The 21,021-nt window shown below is 56.2% G+C and overlaps 9 protein-coding genes across 9 annotated transcripts; 6 read left to right on the top strand and 3 right to left on the bottom strand.

Moving 5' to 3' along the window:
* Positions 1–16: 16 nt before the first annotated feature.
* On the bottom strand, positions 17–1,847 carry J7T54_007267 (uncharacterized protein; the record flags this gene model as incomplete). The annotated part of the gene is made up of 2 exons (XM_051507554.1): positions 17–1,542; positions 1,598–1,847. 2 exons carry the CDS (start codon positions 1,845–1,847, stop codon positions 17–19), a joined length of 1,776 nt encoding a protein of 591 aa, XP_051361274.1.
* A 558-nt stretch (positions 1,848–2,405) lies between these two features.
* On the top strand, positions 2,406–3,398 carry J7T54_007266 (Non-structural maintenance of chromosomes element-like protein; the record flags this gene model as incomplete). The annotated part of the gene is made up of 1 exon (XM_051507553.1): positions 2,406–3,398. The coding sequence occupies one exon, from the start codon at positions 2,406–2,408 to the stop codon at positions 3,396–3,398; it is 993 nt and encodes a 330-aa protein (XP_051361273.1).
* Positions 3,399–3,775: 377 nt separating this feature from the next.
* Positions 3,776–5,127, top strand: J7T54_007265 (uncharacterized protein; the record flags this gene model as incomplete). Its single annotated transcript, XM_051507552.1, has 2 exons — positions 3,776–4,814; positions 4,874–5,127. 2 exons carry the CDS (start codon positions 3,776–3,778, stop codon positions 5,125–5,127), a joined length of 1,293 nt encoding a protein of 430 aa, XP_051361272.1.
* Positions 5,128–5,296: 169 nt separating this feature from the next.
* Positions 5,297–6,983, bottom strand: J7T54_007264 (COMPASS component BRE2; the record flags this gene model as incomplete). Its single annotated transcript, XM_051507551.1, has 2 exons — positions 5,297–6,494; positions 6,547–6,983. The coding sequence occupies 2 exons, from the start codon at positions 6,981–6,983 to the stop codon at positions 5,297–5,299; spliced, it is 1,635 nt and encodes a 544-aa protein (XP_051361271.1).
* Positions 6,984–8,467: 1,484 nt separating this feature from the next.
* Positions 8,468–10,234, top strand: J7T54_007263 (GATA factor-like protein; the record flags this gene model as incomplete). The annotated part of the gene is made up of 4 exons (XM_051507550.1): positions 8,468–8,766; positions 8,853–9,020; positions 9,129–9,382; positions 9,432–10,234. 4 exons carry the CDS (start codon positions 8,468–8,470, stop codon positions 10,232–10,234), a joined length of 1,524 nt encoding a protein of 507 aa, XP_051361270.1.
* Positions 10,235–11,554: 1,320 nt separating this feature from the next.
* Positions 11,555–14,898, top strand: J7T54_007262 (Homeobox protein-like protein; the record flags this gene model as incomplete). The annotated part of the gene is made up of 2 exons (XM_051507548.1): positions 11,555–13,388; positions 13,451–14,898. The coding sequence occupies 2 exons, from the start codon at positions 11,555–11,557 to the stop codon at positions 14,896–14,898; spliced, it is 3,282 nt and encodes a 1,093-aa protein (XP_051361269.1).
* Positions 14,899–15,485: 587 nt separating this feature from the next.
* Positions 15,486–16,454, bottom strand: J7T54_007261 (uncharacterized protein; the record flags this gene model as incomplete). The annotated part of the gene is made up of 4 exons (XM_051507547.1): positions 15,486–15,563; positions 15,627–15,949; positions 16,005–16,080; positions 16,452–16,454. The coding sequence occupies 4 exons, from the start codon at positions 16,452–16,454 to the stop codon at positions 15,486–15,488; spliced, it is 480 nt and encodes a 159-aa protein (XP_051361268.1).
* Positions 16,455–17,674: 1,220 nt separating this feature from the next.
* Positions 17,675–18,472, top strand: J7T54_007260 (uncharacterized protein; the record flags this gene model as incomplete). Its single annotated transcript, XM_051507546.1, has 2 exons — positions 17,675–18,174; positions 18,367–18,472. The coding sequence occupies 2 exons, from the start codon at positions 17,675–17,677 to the stop codon at positions 18,470–18,472; spliced, it is 606 nt and encodes a 201-aa protein (XP_051361267.1).
* A 441-nt stretch (positions 18,473–18,913) lies between these two features.
* On the top strand, positions 18,914–20,657 carry J7T54_007259 (putative transporter -like protein; the record flags this gene model as incomplete). Its single annotated transcript, XM_051507545.1, has 2 exons — positions 18,914–19,277; positions 19,327–20,657. The coding sequence occupies 2 exons, from the start codon at positions 18,914–18,916 to the stop codon at positions 20,655–20,657; spliced, it is 1,695 nt and encodes a 564-aa protein (XP_051361266.1).
* Positions 20,658–21,021: the final 364 nt, after the last annotated feature.

Here is a 21,021-nt window from a genome sequence, read left to right as displayed (position 1 = left end):
AAACCCAAGCCCTTTCTCAAACATCTTCCTTGACATGTCCTTCCAACGCCAATCGTGACCCGTGGGCCACACAGGGTCCCAGCGTATCGATGCGATTCCTCTTGCGGCCAATATATCTTCCCATGCCTGCCTCCATGCGGTTGTTCAGTTGCGGTATGACCTGCTCGTTGACGTGGCCCGACGCTACGATCTGATTGAAGCTCCCCGGGTCCAGAATGGGCATCAGGCGATGCGTGGGGTAGAAGCGGCCCTTGATCGACCTCTCGTTCAGGATCACATTTTCCTTCATCAGCGAGTACTGGTAGGTGTTGTTTTTCGAAGCAGTCGACTGCCTCCATTTCAGTTCGTCGCGCAGCGCGATGGGAAGCTGCTCCGGCGGGACAATGTTTTTGGAGGCATCCTTGCAGAGCACGTAGAGATGGCCGCGGAACAGCAGGCCGCCCTGCTCCTCCGACACAAATATGTTCCGCAGCCCCATGACCGCGGTCTCGCCGGCCATGAGCGAGGCTGGCAGCTTCCGAAGGCGCAAGGCATCGCCAATCTCGATGCGCTCTGCTCCCAGGAAGCAACCGTAGTAGAAGATGGTTTTTTGGTCTTGCGACACGGGAGACCAGGTCGAATACGAGTAGTCGATCTTGGTCGCCGCCATCTTGGACGCATCCAGCGCGAAGACGTCGCGTTTGCCCGTATCGTTGCCGAGGGCATGGATGGTCGACTCCCACGGGATGTCGTCAAAGACCTTGTCTTTGAGATCGGGTATGGTGACAAACGGCACGCTGAATGCGTAGAAAGGTCGCATATCCTCGGGAGGCTTGACCACATTGGGGCGGTGAACCATGCCATGTCCTATGGGCAGGAGCTCATGCGCCGTCTGGCTTGACGCGGCGATGATGCCCAACCGCCAAGACGCTCCATTGTTGAACCACACAAGCTCACCGGCACGGAAGACAAGTGGCGACCTGAGGCTCCAGATAATATTTGCTTGTGCTTGTGGTTGCGCCTGTGGTTGCGCCTGCGGCTGGGGATTGCTTTGGGCTGGAGCCTGAGGTTGTGGCTGTGTCTGGGCCGGGGATTGTCGTTGCATAGGAGATTGTGTTTGCGGCCGCATGTGTAGTTGCTGCTGGTGCTGGACTTGAGGCTGGACCTGGACCGGAGCGGACACATGATTCGCGAGCGCGCTTTGCTTGGCAGCAGCTGGTCTTGCAATGGTAGCTCCTTGTTGTGTCTGTCCAGAGATGGGTATCGGCGCAGGTGTCGCCTTGGGCTGCACCTTATCTTGCTTGGCCGGCGATTCCGCGTGAGGCAGATTGGGCGTGTCCAACTCCACGACCACCGGCTTAGGCGCGCTCTGGAAGTTGCAATGCGGGCAGCAACAGTCTTTGTAGTCATTTGATGTAGATGAGAGCCATATGAGGTGGAATGCGAATTCCTGTGGTGTCCTGAAGAGCTTTGACTTGATCGGATAGCCCGAGACCCAAGTCTTGTTGGATTTCTCATACAGCCAGTATCCTCTGGGGAAGTTGACGAGCCACGCATTTCCCTCTGTGAGTATTAGTATACGGGTGGTGGTGAGTAGTGTGCGCCGGCAAAATCTCACCATGAGGGCTAGGCGATAATTCCTGCTTCAGGAGAATCCCCAGCTTCACTTTCCATTCGACAAATCGTGGGTCGTCCTCTGCCAGTCTCGCCATTGACGGCTTTGTGCGTCGTCCAGCGTCTGTTGCTGCCCCAGGGACCTTCTTGGGAGGCGCAGGCTGTGCAGGCTGTGCAGGCCAGTATCCAGGTCCTGTATCCGCGCCATCGCTACGACCAAACTGGATAACGTTGAACTCCTTTTGGTCCGCCATGGCGGTCTTCTGAGAACCTGCCTCCTGCAGGTAACCCGATACGCCGGTAGACGGTACTGTCGCCTTGCTTTACTGATAAAGTGGCTGATGTATGGGCTACAATCGCAGGATACTGAGTGCGGTCTTGGGCTGTCAAGCTAGCCTTTGGGAGCCCTTGACACGTTTTCTGCGGGCTGCTTTGGCAAAGAGTGGTCGACAGCTCAAACTGAGGTTTAGAATAAGAGGTAATCTCGGCCGATCCTGCTGGACTACCACGCAAATCACGACGCGCGCGACCAGATGAATTATAAACAAGAGCACAGCACCTTGTTCGAGGTTTGGAGGTCGACGTGGGACCCACCAAATATTCAATGATTGGTCAACTGCTACTCGAATCGTGGTCCTGCACTGCAGGCACTCAACACGGTCCACGCGTATCAATTCATTCATTCATCTATCGTCACTTCAATTTTCACAAGTTGACCAACGAGTAGGATTCGAAGACTTCGCCCAACTGCTCACGATCCTCAATTAGACGAGACTTTCTTTACAAAACCTGTGAATTCCTAGGGCAGAACCATGGAAGGACTCATTGACCCAAACTACAAAGTTGGCAACAAGGCCTTCCTCCAAGCACTGATGGCTCGGGGAACCATGACATACGAGGAGGCTCGCCCCATTCTGGCCGCCATAGGGAATGCCGATGAAGGATCGCAAGAGCACGACGAGGAGGAAATCACCGAGGAAATCTTTGAGGAATACATCAACCTGGCCCGCCAAGCTGTCTCACTGTTCGATTATGACATCCGCAGAGCAACGCACCAGAAGACAAAAGAACACATCTACGCCCTCATCAACACTACATCGGACCCGCAGACACAACTAGCAACCACGTTCACAGCGGATGAGCTCGCATTCATCAAGCGGCTGCTGGTAGCCATCTTCGAGTCCCACAACAGCCCGCGCATGGAGGTCATGGCAATCACACAGATGCAAGCAATCAAGTTGGCGAGGCCACGGTCAAGACCAAGTCAGGCACACGATGAGGAGAGCACGCAGGCACCAACAGACCGTGGACTGAAGCACAGTGAGGTGGAGGATGTTCTGTCGAACATGACAGCTGGCGGCTGGCTGGAGAAGAGTCGCGAGGGCTTCTACAGCCTGTCTTCAAGGGCACTCTTGGAGCTGCGCCCTTGGCTCATTGAGGAGTTCAACAGCCCAGACGCTGAATCGGACGAATGGCAGCCTATCAAGACCTGCGCGGCTTGCAAGGAGATCATCACGTACGGGCTGCGATGCGCAGAGCCCCTTTGCAACCTTCGGCTGCACGACATTTGCGAAGACGCATTCTGGAGGTCAAGAGGCAACAAGAACTGCCCCAAATGCGCGCGGGCGTGGACTGGCAAGAATTATGTCGGTGAGAGGGCGGTTACGAAGACAGCCGCGCACGAGAGACGGCGGACAGCGGGCGGCGCGAGGAGAAGCAATGCCGCCGAAGAAACTACGCGCCACGCGCAGCCCAACGGCGGCTACTCGGACGACCAAGGGGTCGACAGTGACGATAATTCGTAAAGACAAGCGCTTTACAATGAATGAATGAATGAATGAATGAATGGATGGATGGATGTGCCAAGATCACTAAGAAGGGTTGGGCGGCAAAGAACTTTGACTTGAAAGTGCATGGTTGGGGAAAGTGTGGCTGATGACATCACCCAAGGGTCCAAGTGTGGCGGTGCACATGCGGCCAACAACAAAGCAGGGCAATGCTCATTCATGAGCACATGCGAAGCCAGGTGATTCGCCCAGAGCTCAAAGACAAGGCGGCAGAGAGGGCGCTAGACGTTTAACTAAAGAGTCGCTTGCATCCCCTGCTTCTCTGGGGCAGCTCTCCTCAACCTCTCACTGTTATACACCCTGAAAGCTCGAGCCAAACTATACCAGTCGACGCCATGCTCGAATACTTCACCTACAAGAAAGTCAAGAAGGACAGGGACGCCAAGAAGGCACGCGAGAACGAAGCCACAAGGGCCCTCGAGGAGCGCAACAGCAATGTGACCACCCCGGTGGACCCCAATAACAACGGATCCAGCTCGAGGCCCGCCAACGACCCTGCTACGCCTGTCCTCGACCGCTCAGATGAACGATTCCTCCAAGAGATCTTGTCTGAGGATGGTGATCCACCTGCGCTGCCGGAGCGGCCTCTCGTGGTGCCAGATCTCGAATGGCAGTCTGACGACGCCAAGTCGCTCGACCCACGCAAAATCAACAAGAGTCGCAAGAAGAAAGAGAGGGAGGAGCAGAAGCTGAAGGAGAACGAACAGAGAGCCAAAGACCGAGATAACAACAAAGACAAGGAGAACCAGCAACTCAAACCGGGCCGCCTCTCTGTCCTCTTCTCCAAAGCCAAGTCAAAGACAGGCGATGACAAGACGAGCCCAGCCGTCTCACCCGCCGTCACACCTGGCGACACCTCCCTCTCCGAGGAGGAGGAGCAAAAGGAGGCCAATGACCTGGGCCGCGTCCTCGAACGTCTCAATCTTAAGGCAAAGAACAACAAAGTCCTCGCCGGCGAGAATGCCGATCTGCTGGCTAGGTTCACGCAGATCTTCAAGGACCTGGCGAACGGCGTGCCTACGGCATACGACGACCTGGTGAAGCTCATCAGTGATCGCGACGGCACCATCAACAAGGGCTTCGAGAAGTTGCCCTCGTCGCTGCAGAAGCTGGTCACGCAGCTGCCCGAGAAGCTCACCAACAGCATTGCCCCCGAGATCCTCGCCGCGGCTGCCAAAAGCCAAGGCGTCCAGTTCAACGCCGAGGGTGGCCTCAAGGAGGCGACGAAGAAGATGCTCATGCCGCAGAACATCCTCGAACTGGCGACAAAGCCCGGCGCTCTCGTTGGTATGCTGAGGGCCATTGTTACAGCGCTCAAGACAAGATGGCCTGCGTTCATTGGAGTCAATGTGCTCTGGAGCGTGGCGCTCATGTGTGAGTGACCAACACCCCCTGACTCGACTGACAGATCCGGGATGCTAACCCCCCTATAGTGCTCATGTTCGTACTCTGGTACTGCTACAAGCGAGGACGCGAGGAGCGCCTCTTGAAGGAGAAGGCCGAAGGCGAGGATACCGTCGATGGCAGCAGCAGGATTGAGGAACTCCCAGACGACCCCCAATTGCCTGCGCCGCGGTCAGAGACTATGCCTCTGGCTACGGACAGTGAGCCGGTCGTCGCTGAGCCTGTCCGCCGCCGTACTCAGCACGACGAGGCGTCACGCTCGCGTCAGCGCCGGGATGATTGAGCCATCGGAAAGATGTGATGATACCCTTATGATCTTTTGGACTAGTTCCTACGGTTTAATGACTTTAGATATGATGAATGGCCTGCAAGTGCACGGTTTTCTTCATGTGATGACAACCTTGACGTGTTGTTCCTTTTTCAGCTGGGTATCCGAGTATTTGGTGGTTGACTTAGTCGTCCTGTGCAATTCCTCTTCCATGCGTGAGACCAGCCTTGGCTGAACCACTCGCCATGCCTCCGCTGCCCGGAGGTCCCTGACCGTCCTGCATCCAGAAATCGACCTCGTCGACAATGTCCCATACCACATCCTCGGCAACCTGCTCCTCGAATCGTTCAGAAAGGGGACGAGCAACACCGCCGGTTCCTCCGTTGCTCTCTATCTCCATATCGCCATTGGTCGACTTAGGAGGCGGATACCAAAAGTCAGGTCCAAAGTTCACCTCTGCGGCGCCGCCTCGAAAGACACTGACGGCGGGGTAGTATCCTAACGACCCATCATCTAACCCATCCCTGGCCCCTTGCTGTTGTTTCGAAGCGGGCGGTAGAAACCCAAGTAGGTCTTCGAAAGCGGTGCCCATGAGCTTCCCGTTCTTGTATAGTCGGATGGATGAGTTCGGCAACGTGCGTAGACTCGGGGACGCATGCAGCGGGTTTGGTGCCTCCATGGCACCATTTGGACCAAGAGGGGATGGGTTCATGAGATCTTCCAGCTCCTTTGTCGAGCTATAATCGATATTCTCAAAGTAATTGTTGGCTTTGTGTCGAATCGCGGGTCGTTCGCGCACAATGTTCGCAGCACTGGCCGTCCGTTTAGGCTGCAACTCCTCGTGGGGGTCGACCGCAGGATTGTACGTGCCGGCCATGACTCTGCGATGCAACCGCTCAGAGGGTAATTGGATCTCGAGACCTATGACATCTCCTTCATGTATGGTCTCGCCCGGTGGGAAGAAGTCTTTTGGCCTTGACATCCATACCTTCTCCCCCGTCACATCGCGTATGCCGTAGCTGTAGGCATCGTATCCCACAGGCGCCTCGAGGGAAGCCTCCCGTCGCGCCCAGCCCATTCGGACGTGGTTGCTTGTCTGCGCTTTCGACTCGCCATCCTTGGCTTTCCGGATGCCTTGCTTGATCTTGCACTCCCAATACCATCTGCCCTCTCGTACGCCGACGTTGGCCCTGGCCATGCGAAATCCCTTGTCGGTTGTGACCTGCCGGCACGTCGAATCGAAGAAGATGTGTGACGCAGCGTCTTCGTAGGTCAATTTGGGTCCGTACGGTTCAAGTTCGGTCTGTCGATAGTACAGCATGGATGGGAAAAGAGGATCGCCTATGTAATGCGAATACCGAAAGTTGCGCTTGTTCGCAACGCTGGTATCGTTAGTCAAAGCCGGCAGCGAGCCATTTGGACAGTGGCACTCACCCCTCTGTTGGCTCAAAGAACTCAATGGCCTCGCCATCTTCGGTCGTAGCCTTGTGGTGTGGGATCAAGACAGGCCCTCGCGAAAGCTCAAAATCGGTTTGCTTCGGAGGTGCGACGAATCGAAGGGGGCTCAGCTCGGCATCATGCGATTCTTTGAGGCTCTTGAACCCAACACTGCGCGGCTTTGGGTCAGGCGTTGCGCGCACGCTGTCCGTGCCCTTTGCCTCGCGCTTCTTGAAGGTGTCCTTCTTGGCGCGTGCTGACTTTGTGCGATGGGGGGCTTCGTCAGCTGGGGGCTGCTCGGTGGCCCTGTTATCAGGGTTCAACGGCGAAGACACCGCAGGACTGTGGTCGTCATCGAGAGCGCGCTTCTGTGGGATTGACCCAAGTGGCGTGGGTGTCGGCTCATGTTTGGGTGTATCGCTTTCCGTAGCCATTGTGGTGATGGCGAGGTCAGGTCGCTGGGGGAAGAAAGAAATGACGTCGAGGTAGCTTTTCGGCCGTGGTGGCGGGCAGGCGCGTCTTGACTCTAGACGCGACCAGAGCGCCAAGAAAGGAATTGGATCACCCATCGACAATACTCCATACTTGAGTTTACATGACTCAGATCATCTCGCCCAGAGCTTTGAACTGATTTTGCAATCAATGCTGAACAGTTTCTTTTCATAATATGTGCCAAATTTGATTGAACAGCGAAGATCTAAGTTATTGTTGTCAATCATGGGTCTTGTGGTTTATTATACGCGCCAGCGAAAAAAGAACTTCAACCGACTCGGCATATCCCCGACATGAAGGGTAAGAAGGCAGAAAAGGCAGGGGCCGACAGTCCAGTCACGTCTTTGTACAAGTAGGGAAGTACCGCACATGAACAACTGCAAAGCTGAGCTGGCACTTCGCAGCACGTAATGTTGGCATCTGGGTAAATCGCACTCGTTCAATTAATTGGCCTGTGGTTGACTTGCGAGGTCCAGGCTCGAATCAAGTAAGGAGTACGGACTATGGATAACATGGCGCTATCCAAAATTCGGTCTTCGCTGTGGCCTAGCCCAGACTAGCGGTTCTGGAGATGCATCGAGGCCCACCTCCTGGTGTCGACAGATCTGACCAGCCAATGAAAACGGAGGGAATGTAATCATTGCTACCTGAGGGGCTTGATACCGGCCGCTAATTGGCTCCTTCCGGCATCAACGTTCGAAAGTGACGATTTGGGCGACACTCCTTGGGATTCGGTGAGATCCGTTGAGTGTCGTCTGGATCTGACAATGCCAGGATCCAAATCCCCGATTCATAATCAACCCGTGCCAAACCACATCAATCTCCATCGCAGGAGCATTCAGTGACACAGCGGGATCGCGAGTTCTTGCTCTGTTGTCTACAGACGCCTCAGCGCCCACTGAACAAAAGCAAAGTGTCACCTCATCCTCTCAAAACTTCTCAAGGCACGGACGAATCCTAGATCCGGCCTCTGATCAGTCCGGCAACGAGTGCTGAGGTAGAAGCCTCCAACGATCCCATCGTCCCCGCGATCAAGATTCGTCACCCAGCATCGTCCCCAGGATCTCCTTGACATACATCTCGGGCGTTGTCAGGTGTATTATTCAGCCCAGTCGCCTCTTCACCTAGGTCAGCTGACGACTCATTTGTCGCCTACTCCCGTCCTTCGGTCAAGATCCTCGGGCTTTTTGTTCGATTCGCACCTCGCTTGCGGGTTAATTTCGTGGCCGAGGACAAACGTCTTCTCAGACACACTTGACACTCATCATCACTATCCTCTCACATACCAAAGATCCGGTGGGACCGGACTCAATGCCTGGTCAACTCATTTTATGACACGAGGGTTGAGGCTGATCTGACTCTGACTCGCACATCCCGCGTTGACAACCTCACGGCTGGCTCAAGATAACTGCACCTCGCCACCAAGATGAGCGAGCAACCGTCTCACGACAGGTTCCCAGGGTCCTTGCGCGATGTGGCGGCGCGCACGGCTCTGCCGTCGCGGCCCGTGCTATCGAAACCACAAATTGGGGAAATGTCCCTGCGACCAGAAGCGCCCACCAGCCATCGCACGTCGAGAAGCATCTCACCAAACTCAGAGGACAGCGCACTGCGTGATGCGTCGCCCTCGCCCTCAGCAGCGAGCCCTGTTTCATCGACGGCCATGTCAGCAGCAAAGCCTAGTCCGCCACCTGGCAGCCATACACCAGGCGGACAGATTTGCAGGTACGTTTCTCGTGTCCCGGTATCCCCTGTCATGAAGCTGACGAGGGTAGCAACTGTGGCACAACACGTACGCCGTTGTGGAGAAGATCGCCCCAGGGCGCTACCATCTGTAACGCATGTGGCCTCTACTACAAGGCGAGGAACACGTCACGGCCCATCGGTCTGAAAAAGCCGCCGCAGGTCGTTCAAGAGAAACTAAGTGGACAGCCCATATCTATCGCACCCAAGCCGAACGCAAATGTGCCCGGTGCAACGTACGTCTCTGCTGAGCAGACGCCTACTGGGTCATGTCCTGGCGGAGGGCGTTGCAATGGGACCGGTGGTGCAGAAGGATGTTATGGCTGCCCTGCTTTCAACAACAGATTGTCCAAGAGCGCCAATCTGAATGTGAAGGGCCAGAAGTCGGCAAGTTGCCGCCCGGCAGATACACCTACAGAAGGATCGTCCCAGTTCACCAGCATCAACGACCATGCTATCGATCTCACCACCGCCCAGCCGACGACACCGAATCAGCAAGACGATACCACCGTGGTCATAGCGTGCCAAAATTGCGGAACAACGGTCACGCCTCTATGGAGGAGGGATGAGAGTGGCCACACAATCTGCAACGCTTGCGGTAGGTCAAAGCCTTTTGCCGAACCACAGACTCTTGCTAATGCCAGCAGGCCTCTACTACAAGCTTCACAATGTGCACAGGCCGACGACAATGAAGAAGGCGACAATCAAGAGGCGGAAACGAGTAATCCCAGCAGGGGAGGACGCGGAACTGGATGACGCTTCGCAAGCCGGGCAAACACCTCCTCTGGCAGAGAAAGGGTCTGTGAACGACGATGGATCCGTTAACCTTGGCTTCCGGAGACAAGAGGCTCAGCCCTCTGGCATGGATTACATGTCGGCCCGCCCTAGCAGCCAAGGTCACAGGCAGCCTTCGCCAATCTCCGGCGCGTCGGACCTCGCAGCCTACCACCAACAGTCACTGCGTCCGCGTAACATGCACCAACCCCTGAGTGACGACAACCGGCTGCCGCCGATAGCTGGTCTACATGCGCCAGGCGGTGTGGTCGACCGCCAATCGTCCATGTCGCCGGCGTCCTTTGGGTCTTTGACGCGTAAACGTTCCTTCTCGTCAGCTGAACACGATCCGCGGAATCAACAGGAAGAGAGCGGTGGCGAGAACTCCAAGAGGCTCTCGTCCATCAAGTCGATCCTCAACCCCTCTCAGCAGGGTGGACGACACGACGAACGATCCGACTTTGCCCTGCCGCCGCTTCGGTCACCCGGCCCTACCGCGCCTCCGCCTCCAGCCAGCCCTGGCACATATTCTACGAGGGACCATACGCCGGCGCGGTCCGATGCTGAGGGCGAGCATATCAAGGCTGATCGCAGGGCTGCGCTGCAGCGGGAAAGGGATGCCATGCGCGAGATGCTGGCTGCCAAAGAGAGGGAGCTCATGGAGATGGGCGATTAGCAGGACGAAGCAAAAGGTGGCCGCGACGAGTTGGCGGAGCATACGCGATGACAAGCCCTCAGGAGTTAGGGGGCCAGAGCGAGGCGCATTGGGGAAGGCCTTCCATGGGTGGAATTGTGTTTCAAGAGTTGCGAGCTTTGGATGGCGTTGATGACCGAATTATCGGGATGCATGTCTACCATCGGCTTGTTGTAGCCAGCTATCTCGTTTTGAAGCCAGTACCAGGTCAAAAGCCTCTATCCCTATAACGAAGTGATATCGCACGGTAGACGAACTATAACGAGTCCAGGAATTTGCCTCAACGTGATGTCTGGACAAAGCCAATGCACGCGTGGGGTACGACAGTGAGACTCTTCTCGATCCTCGACCTGTGTTCCTGACTCGAGTACGGAGTACGACTGCCAAGGAACGGCTGTCAATGGTGTTGGCGCACTTGGTCGTGGTACGGTAGGAGGATGATTCGAGAAACGTCATGAAGTAGCTACCAGCCGAACAGCGGTGAGAAGGAATTGGCTTGCTAGAGGACTTCTCGGAGGATCCATGTACGGAGGAGTCCTTCAGGTATGATGCGACTCACGTTGCCGGTGTCGGATCATGGATGATACAGCCTATCCGTACAGGATGGGGTCCTGCGGAAAAAAGACTCGAAGCAGAAGTGCTAATAAAACGGTGGAGAGTCCGCCGACCAAGATGCACGCCTTCCGGACGACAAGAAGTGTGGGGCAGACAGGGTAGGCTGTGTGGGCCGGACGGACATTGATGCTGACATGATGAATCGACACTGTACTAACCCGGCTTAGTTGGAGTGCGTAGGACAGTGCGGAATAGACTGTCCTAGACGCAGCCTGTCAATTCAAGGGCGCACGACCAGCAGCAGGAGCGACCCCAGCCTTCGCCGTCTTGCGGTAGGCGACTCCGTACGGAGTATCCGTACAGCGGTGCAGTTAGCGAGCGAGCCAGCCACTCAGCACCAGCAGACATGATCAGAGTGCTGACAAAACCGGCGGGCGGATGACTAGAACTCTGTTCAACACTCGAGCGGCTGAACAGACTCTCTTCTTCTCCTCTTCTCGACATACTTCAATGTTCGTTCCTCGAATTTAAGAACACTGTCAGCCGTGTTGCAGCAAGGGCGCCTGTGACGAGGCTCCACCATCGTCGACTGCTACACCCAGAGAGGAAGCACAGCCAGCCAAGCAAATAGCATCAGAGGCTTTGAGAGCAGGTGCAAAGGCGCGCCCTATTCCTTATATCCGCCGTGGTCATCTGTCATTGTGCGCCCTTTCACCCACAAAAGAGCTCGTCTGCTTGGCCGAAACCATGACTCCTGCACGCTCAGCACTGGATGAGTTGGACGAATTCGTCAACTGGGGAGACAGTGTGAACGCCAATGCCAACGACACCTTGGACAATGGCAACGCCACGGCCGACGCCAAAAACGACGCATTCTTCCCGTCCTTCGAGATTGATCCTGCTCTCGCTGACTTGAGCATGGGGCCTAGCCCAACCCCTGAGAACATTGACCTCATGCTTGGCAACGTCGATGAAGATGACTTCAGCTTCAGCGCCATCGAGCACTTTGGCGCGACAAACGCTGGAGGCATTGATCTTCCCGCGCTGACGGGGAACGACGTTGCCAACCCCGAGATGCCCACTGGCACAGATTCCCCCATGGACTTTTGGGAAACGCCAGAGTATCCGTGTGGTCACTGCATCATGGGCGGTCATGTCTGCAAAAAGATCCGAGAGGGCCGTTACAAAGGCTACTGTACAAGCTGCATTGCGCTCAGCATCGAGTGCAGCTTCGTCAGCATGATGTCCGGTCCGCAGTCGGGCTCCTTTCAGGAGGCTGTCCCCATCAACCCATGGTCTACCATGGGGGCTGAGCATACTGTGAACGACCCCAAGGAGAATCCGCTACATCGGTCATTGAGCACTCAGTCTTCGTCTACCGACTTGGCCAATCTGAGCACTGCCGAAGAGACCAACTTCTTCGCACCCAAGCCCGACGGTGTTCCGCCCAAGATTGGCGCTCGATTCTCCCGGGAGTCTGTGAGGATCCTCAAGACATGGTTGACTACCCACAACAGGCATCCTTATCCCAGCGACGAGGAGAAGGAGATGTTGCAACGAAAGACGGGCCTCAGCAAGACACAAATCACGAATTGGTTGGCCAACGCTCGTCGCAGAGGCAAAGTGCAGGGACCGCGGGCAACCTCGCCTCACTCCAACTACCCGTCCCGTGGCATTGACATCCCCCAACGCCGTGGCACGCCAGCTCTCGAGAGTATGAACCCCCTGCAGCGTTGGGCACACTCGCCTCCCGAGCACGAACCTGCATCGGTCAGCGCCATTGCCCGCGCTGTGACGGCGTCATCATCTGCCGTGTCTTCTGGGCTGAACAGCCCATTCTCGCACCCTTACACCGACGATGGCTCCAGTCGGTCACTCTGCAACCAATCTTCGGCTAGTAGTTTTGGCACCTCGCATTCCAGCAATGGATCTTCTGCTTACTCCCATGGGTCTCGCAACTCTTTTGGTTCTTTCGGCTCTGCACCTTTCAACAACCACGGACGCCGCCGACGTCGCAGGAGGGCCACCCCTAGCAAAGGCCTGAACCACCAGACGGAGCTGGGCGCTCCCCTCAAGACCTTCCAGTGTACTTTCTGTACAGAGACGTTCCGGACGAAGCACGATTGGCAGCGGCATGAGAAATCACTGCACTTGTCGCTCGAGCGGTGGGTGTGCGCGCCCCACGGCTCGCGCGCTGTGTGCCCTGACACAAACCAGCTTTCCTGCGTCTATTGTGGCCAATCGAACCCTGATGATGAGCACCTAGAGAGTCATAATCACTCGACCTGTCAAGAGCGGACGCGCGAGGAGCGGACCTTTTACCGGAAAGACCATCTCAACCAGCATCTGCGCCTCGTGCACAACGTCAAGTTCATGGATTGGGCGATGAAGTCATGGAAAGTGGCAACGCCAGAGATCAGATCGCGCTGTGGTTTCTGTGGCGAGATCATGGACACGTGGTCGTACCGGGTGGATCACCTGGCAGAGCACTTCAAGACGGGTTTTTCAATGGCGGACTGGAAGGGTGACTGGGGTTTCGAGAACCCGGTGCTCGAGCATGTCGAGAACTCGATACCTCCATGTATGAGACCTCTACAGTATCCAGTAGATCAGGTGCAGCCATCTAACTTTTGAGAAATATAGATCTTATTCATCATGAGCGCATATCTCCGTTCCCTTACATGGCCACTGGCTCGGCGCCCGAGACACCGCGAAACGCCTACGAACTCATCAAGCTCGAGCTTGCCTTCTTCGACGGCAACCATCGCGAGCAGCACGGACGACCCCCGACAGACGAGGAGATGGCGGTCGAAGGCATGCGTATTATTTTTGCCAGCGAAATCTTGTCTTTGCAGGGTATTGCGACACAGGTTTCCTGGCTGCGTGATCTGATTTTCAAGGACGACAGTCTGATGAGGAAGGCCCGTTTCGGTCCCCAGCGTGGCGCGACTGAGAACAGGCTGGAGACACTCAAGATTAACGGCAAGGACAACTTATTCGAGCAGTGCCCGATGGAGTTTCAGCTGCACGAGTTTGTCAGGGCCAAGAGGTTATTGGGGTTAACCGCCATGGACGACGAGCTGCAGGAGGAGGCTTGCCGCATTGTCGGGCGTGTGGAAGAAGTCTCGACTCACCCATCAGACATTGTGGCCAACTGGGTGCTGAGAATGATTGCGTCCTCGACAAACTGGCTCGCTCCGTTCAGACGGCGTGCACACTTGCCCCGGTCAGACGACATCAAGGACATGCTCATCCGGTCCACGGACCCGACGGTGATCGACTCGACCATCCACAACTATACGAGGTTGGAGAGAGAGTTATCAGACTACATGCGGACGCAGCGCGCGGCTGGTATCGAGCTCTCGGACGAGGCACTGCAGCGCCAGGCGCGTATCATCATCTACGAATTTGACGATGGCTGGAACCAGACCGCTGCCGACAATATGACATGGCTCGAGGCTTTCAAGTCTCGCCACTCTGCCGAGCCAAAGCCACAGCCAATGGACAGCTCGCCCACGTTTTCGCTGCCCAAGACAAATACATCTTTGACTGACAACACGCCCTTTGCCAGCGGCGCCGCCACCACGGTTTCACCTGCGACTGCAATGAGCGGTCCGTCAGTCCTGGATGCGGACGGCAACATGTCCAAGTTGAACCTCTATTTTCTACACGAAGCAAATTGCCACCGCAGTCTCTCGCGCGACCTTGCCCGCTGGGTGGCAGCGACCATGTCCCCCAACAATCCCGCCCAGCACGTCCCTACCGACGCCGAGATACAGCACCAAGCGCGCTGGCTCCTCTATGACGAGGACGACCCGTGGAACTACACCCATGCAGACAGCGAGGAATGGCTGACTCGGTTCAAGCGTGCCACCGGCATCCTGCAGGACGACGGGCCCCTACTGGCCTCAACTGGCCCGCTGCCGCTGGCCTCCAAGAACGAGTGCCAGCCCCGAGAAGCAGAAGATGCGACGGCATTCATCAACGAGCACATTTCGGACGAGGAGATGGGAAATATTGTGCAGGGCATGGAATTTACCATGTCAAGCCAACATGAGCATGAAGGTGGCGTGCGCTTGTCACGCGGGTAGGACTATGTTGTGGTTGTCGAGGGGGTGTTGAATAAGGGGCCACCGTGATGACAACCACAGAAAAAGATGATGCACGGCGGTAGTAAAAACAAACGGCACTACACGGCGCTGATGTAGTTTACAATATACCATTCTTAGTTCTTAGCGAATTACGAACCTCGTTTTACATATCTACCTATACTAGGCACATTAACCTCGGACGCATGTCATGGCGTCAGCACAATCTTGTTGTGCCTTGTCACAGCGTGCTCCTGTCCTCATCATCAAATTAGACTCTACAGAAAGGATGGACGACGTACCAAAGCAATACCCAGGCCACGAGCAGGCGCATCCCCACCTGGATGCACACCAGATTATCCGCACAATCTTGCGCAACCCTACACACGGCACCTTCACAATGTCCAGGCCATGAGCATGACCCCTCGCCCATCTTCTTCAACAGTCTATCTCCCAACGGCTCGACGCTTGCGTGAAGCTTCTCTAAAGAGTCGCTCTCCCATATGGCCCCGGCTCTGCCAGGCACAGCATCACGCCCCGTAAAGGCGACATAGAGCACGTCAGGCTCATCATCATGCGAAGATAGAGCCTCATCGCCCCCGCTCATCCCCTCTCCAAAGCACGCCGTCGCCAGACTCAAGCTCGTCCCCCAGACGGACGCCCTCGGGCTATGGGTGCCGTTCCCCCCCTCCACCCCCCAATACACCGCAGAACATGTGCCCTCCACATACGATCATCATGAGACTGGCCCTCTCCGTGCCGTACTCGTGCGGGTCAGAGGTATCCCAGCCAAGGGGGCCCCTGTCCCCAAAGACAATAAAGGAGTGAATGTGCGAGTTGAGGTCGGGGATGCCCACGTCGTAGTCCTCGATGAGATGCCGGATGCTCGTGGAGGGGAGGAAGGTTCTGTTGGCGGCGTGGGAGCGGCAGCAGTCGGAGAGGGCATGGTAAGGTTGGCCGTCGCAGTTGATGTCTAGATTGGAGAGTTTGCCATGGGGACCGAGGAGATAGATGATTCCGTGGGAATCTAGGTTATCGCCGCAGTAGGACATGTCTACGCATGATGTTAGCCCCGGGGGTTCAGCGTCGGAAAAGGGCTTGTGACTGACCTCCTGGCTCGAATTGCGAGTTGTGGAATCCGTATGAGAGATTTCCGTCACAGTCGGACTTGCTTCTGAGCTCGTTCTAGAAATTTTGAACGTGTGGTGGTATTTTAAGAGCGGCAGATGGGGAGGCCAGCATGGCCAGGAGCATGCCTGATAGCTCCATAGTCTTCATATCGAAGATTCAATACAACCAAGAATTTGGGAGGCCGTTCGATTCCACATGTATGTCCGAGTATGTTGGCACTGCTGGGTAGGTTGTCAGCTCAGCCGTCGTCCCTACACACGATTGTGAGGACCACATCTCTGGCCAATGCTCTGTATCTTCATGCTCCGTCTAGAAGTCCGGCATATCCATGTTGATGAACAGCTAATCTAATGGCGCATGAGATGTATATGACGATCCAGTAGTCGAGACTGGATATGGCGATAGCCTCGTGAGCAATCCCGTACCATGTTGCGAGGAGAGGTTGTGCGCCCAACTTGCCAGGGCCCAGCACTGCAAAAAGTGAAATTCACGGTGACGAATGAGATAGACTTGCGGAAAATAATGAACCGTATTTCAATAGCGTGGTATACCAATGTGCGATGCTCACATCATTGGGATGTTGGCTTCTTGTCTCGCGTGGGAGGAATGAGACTGGACTGGGCGCGAGGTAACATACTACTCCAGCCGACCTCATTGCCTTCATCATGTGGAAGAGGATTTCATCCGACTCGTGAAAAAGATGAGACGAGGTGCGCCTGATCTAAGTTACCTGAGTCATGATCCGAGCAATTGCCCTTGTCAGTGCTACTGGGAGCTCACTTCAACGCCCGGTCATCTGCGTTCCTGTTTGTGTCTTCAAACGCTTGCTTGTTGGTCAGGCCGGCCGGACCATGACCACAAGGCGCGACCTTACAAGCCAGGCGACATGGCCGGATTTCAAGTGTTATAAGTTATACAAATCCGAGATGGCCTGGATAAGTACTTCATCGTAAGTCGACTTTGGGCGGCGGTTCCAGTTGCTGGTATCTGTTCATGAGCTCTAATTCCAGGCCAATCTTTGTGCGGCACAACCACAATTCCTGCGCTTATCACAGTGAACCAAGGCAGCTGGAGGCCAAGGTCGAAGAGCACCGCATCCTTTGGAGGAGGAATAGCATCGGAGGTGAAGGAGAGGTGATGCAGAATTGGGGATCGGGGGATGAAGGTGCGATATTGTCTGCACTCTGCACTGCCGAGGACAGTGCGTGCGCTGCATCGTGAGCTGTCACTTCACTGTACGATAAATTAAGCCAGCCAAACTATGTCCCTCCCGGGCACTGCAGCTACTGTGCTATTATGTCTTAGGCAATCAGGGGCCAGGGCTAGCCTTTCCTCATTCTTTCTCACGACTGGAGCGTCTTGCGACAGAAGGCGCACACAACAACAGGCAATCACAATCCAATCCACTGCGGGCGTTGACTGGCCGCAGTTGCTGCACGTACGATGAGCATTGGGCATTTGGGCCGTCGCTCTACGCACATCAAACAAGACGACCATGGCTCACCTCCACGCCCCTGTCCACCTTGACACCACCACTTGAGCCAACATTCGCTTACTCCATCACTGTGCTTCTCAGGGTCTGATCATCGTCTCAAAACAACAAGATACGGTCGTCAAATCGTTATTACAGGTAGTGACCACCTTCGCCATGCCCACATACCTATGCTATGGGTTCCGTTGGGATCGCAAAGCCATCCGCATCTTTGTCGCAAACCACGACCTCGAGGACGCCACGCCCGACTGGGTCATCAATAAGAGGTCATCCATGGTGATCCTCCGGCAGCTGCACAAGCTATATCCCTCCATCAGGAAGCCAGATGAGCCCGTTGATTTGCAAGGCCGGGATGCTCTGGGACAAGAAGTCAACCCTGAGTACGCCCACTTGCCTGCCAGCTATAACCCCGAGGAAGACCTTGTCCTTCGCCATGACTGGTCTGCCATCAAGCTCTTGGAATCGCACGATGGAACCAACAGAGAGGCTTCACGACCCTATGCCTTTGTGGCTAACTACGTCGTCCGCGTAGACCAAGACTGCAATCTGAGCATGGAGTCGGCCCACAAGGCCTTGCTTACTGAAAAACACGAGACAGAGCATGGATATCTAAGGACGCTCCAGGGAGCGCTCGCACCAACAGAACCTTTGGCTTGGTACGTGGTCCACTGTGCCGACTCAGAGCGCGCCGCATAGGGAGGCGCCGCTGCTGGCACACAGGCAGAAGTCAAGAAATTGGTTCCAACTTGGGGGCCGGCTGAAGTGGCCCAGAGACAGCAAGACGATTCAGGGTCCAAGCCCAGGCGGTTTCTGGGACAGAAGAAGTGGTTCCTGACGTGGCGTCGCAGGCCTGGCAGCGCGAGCAGTGGGACACCGACGCAACGAGCCCACGAGGAAGCCGAGCGCAACGAGACGAACGAACAAGACAACAACGGCGAGGGAGAAGCGACTTGAGCCGCTCCGCTGGACTGAGCCGGTATAGAGTTTTGTTACTGTAGATGACGCTAAAGTGTGTATCGTGTCACTCGAGCAGAAGAAGAGGCGTTGCGCTGATTTCAACATGGGTTTATCAAAAAGTCTTCACGGCCTGCGCTGGCTGTATCCTGATGCTGAAAATATGCATAAGCATTTTCTTGTACGCATTGTCGAGTGCCTAATCAATCAGTAGCGAGTTCGGAGTGATGAATATCCCAATCAACGACGACATGTCTTGGCGCGACGGACCCCGGATTTCCAGGGTGACGACGATCCACAGCTGCCGACCGTGAGTCCGTGACACTTCGCCTAGTCTTCATTCACGACCATGCGCGTCGCAGCGTAACGTCCATGGCGCTGGATGACTGAGCCAGCTGCCGATCGAATACGTACCAACGGGACCGTTCTCCCGCAGCCACAATGGCCTCGAGCCACCACCACCTCATGACCGCGAGCCCCGGCGGCGGCAGCGCCCCTGGCGAGCTCTCCCCTTCGTTTGCCCAGACAGGCGCCGAGTTCAGCCTCGACGACAGCGACGTGGACGACTTTGACCTCCACGACCAAGCGCGCGACGGCCGAGACGACGATGCGTACGAGATGCGCGCCCCGAGAAGAGCGGAGCACTGGGACGCTGGGGACGACGACAAGTTGACAACGGACTCGTCGGTGGATAGCTTCCAGCTGTACACGCCCGACGAGGAGATGGCCGTCCGGCGGAAATTCGACAGGCGACTCGTCTTGTTCGTCGCGCTTCTCTACATGCTCAGCTTCCTGGATCGATCGAGTATGTTTCCGCGTCTCTCCATAGACCAGAGCACAACTGACGGCGGCAGATATTGGCAACGCGCGCATCGCAGGCATGGACACCGATCTCCAGTCCACCCCGGCGCGTGCGGACTGGTACGAATGGGCCCTCACGTCCTTCTACATCTCCTACATTGCCTTTGAGTGGATGTCCCTCCTCTGGAAGGTCATCCCGGCACACATCTACGTCTCCATGCTCGTCCTGTCCTGGGGCCTGCTCGCCTCACTGCAGGCCGTGGCGACCTCGTACCCCGTGCTCATCGCGCTGCGGACGCTCCTGGGCATCGGCGAGGCCGGCTTCACCGGCATCCCCTTTTATCTGAGCTTCTTCTTCAAGCGCCACGAGCTCGCTTTTCGCACCGCCCTCTTCATCTCCGCCGCGCCCCTCGCGACGAGCTTTGCGAGCGTCCTGGCATGGGCCATTGTCCGGGTCGGCGAGCACAGCCCCATTGCGCCGTGGCGGCTGCTCTTCCTCATCGAGGGCTTTCCGTCCGTCATCGTCTCGGTCATCGCCTGGTCCGTGATCCCCGATTCCCCCCAGACGGCGTCCTACCTCACCAAGCGCGAGAAGAAGGTCGCCCGTCTCCGTCTACGCGCCGAACAGCCCTCGTCGTCTTCTTCGACCAAGCCGACGTCGGGTCTGAAGCTTGTCGAAGCCCTCGCCGTGCTCAAGGATCCCGTCGCCTGGCTTCCCGCATGCATGTTCTTCCTCACCAACATGGCCTACTCCTCCCTGCCTGTCTTCCTCCCCAAGATCCTCACCGACATGGGCCACGACGCACTCTCGGCCCAGGCTCTCTCCGCCCCGCCCTACCTCCTCTCCTTCATCGTCGTGCTGCTCACGGCGCGACTCTCCGATCGCCTGCGCGCGAGAACACCCCTCATCGTCTTCCACGCAGCAGCCTCATGCGCAGGCTACGCCGCACTCGCCTTTGCTGAACCGCTAGCTCTATCAGCGACCCTCCGCTATATAGCCGTCTACCCAGCCGCCGTTGGCTTCTTTAACGTGGTCACGCTACTGATTACGTGGACCATTAACAACCAACCTTCATCATCTCGTCAGGGGTCAGGCTTTGCATTGATGCAGCTCGTCGGTCAGTGCGGACCTCTGGTCGGCACGCGACTGTACCCCGACAAGGATGCGCCGTACTATGGCCCTGGCATGCGGACTTGTGCTGGTGCCATGCTTCTCGTCACGCTGCTTGCCATCGCCCTACGGTTCTTCCTGCAGTATCGCAATCGGAAGCTGGACAAGGAAGAGCAAGCGATGGGTGAACATGGTAGCTTGGTGGAAGAGGAGGGTCTGGTTGGTTCGGGGCGGAAGAAGACAACGGGCCAGCCATTCCGATACATGCTCTAGGATGAATGTACAGAGGTGGTCAAGGAGTAAAAGCATTCAATCCCGGCAATATTTCAGTAGCACCATTTGCGAGCCATGCAACGTTATCCATTATCCTGCTGCTCCTGCCTCTATCACTAAAGACCGTCTGTTACAATCACCAGGCAAAGTCGTGTTTGAACGCCATGCGTCTCGCTGTCACGAGAACGGATACAACTTTACGATGAGCCCCTGAATCCAAGCTGTGACATTATCGAGGCAAGGGAATCACCTCCTACAGCCCTTCCAAACTTCATCCAGCTCGGCGCCCCATACTTGCTCACACCTTCCTGCCACCATTCCTCACTGGCGTTCCTATCTCCGTCGATACGGACATTAGGAGAGC

This window comes from Emericellopsis cladophorae, assembly GCF_022114955.1.
Source record: "Emericellopsis cladophorae strain MUM 19.33 chromosome Unknown NODE_33_length_250951_cov_121_911845, whole genome shotgun sequence".
In the NCBI taxonomy this organism is placed as follows: Eukaryota; Fungi; Ascomycota; class Sordariomycetes; order Hypocreales; family Bionectriaceae; genus Emericellopsis; species Emericellopsis cladophorae.
Note: the sequence above shows the minus strand (reverse complement) of the source record. Positions and strands in the feature narration are given on the sequence as shown.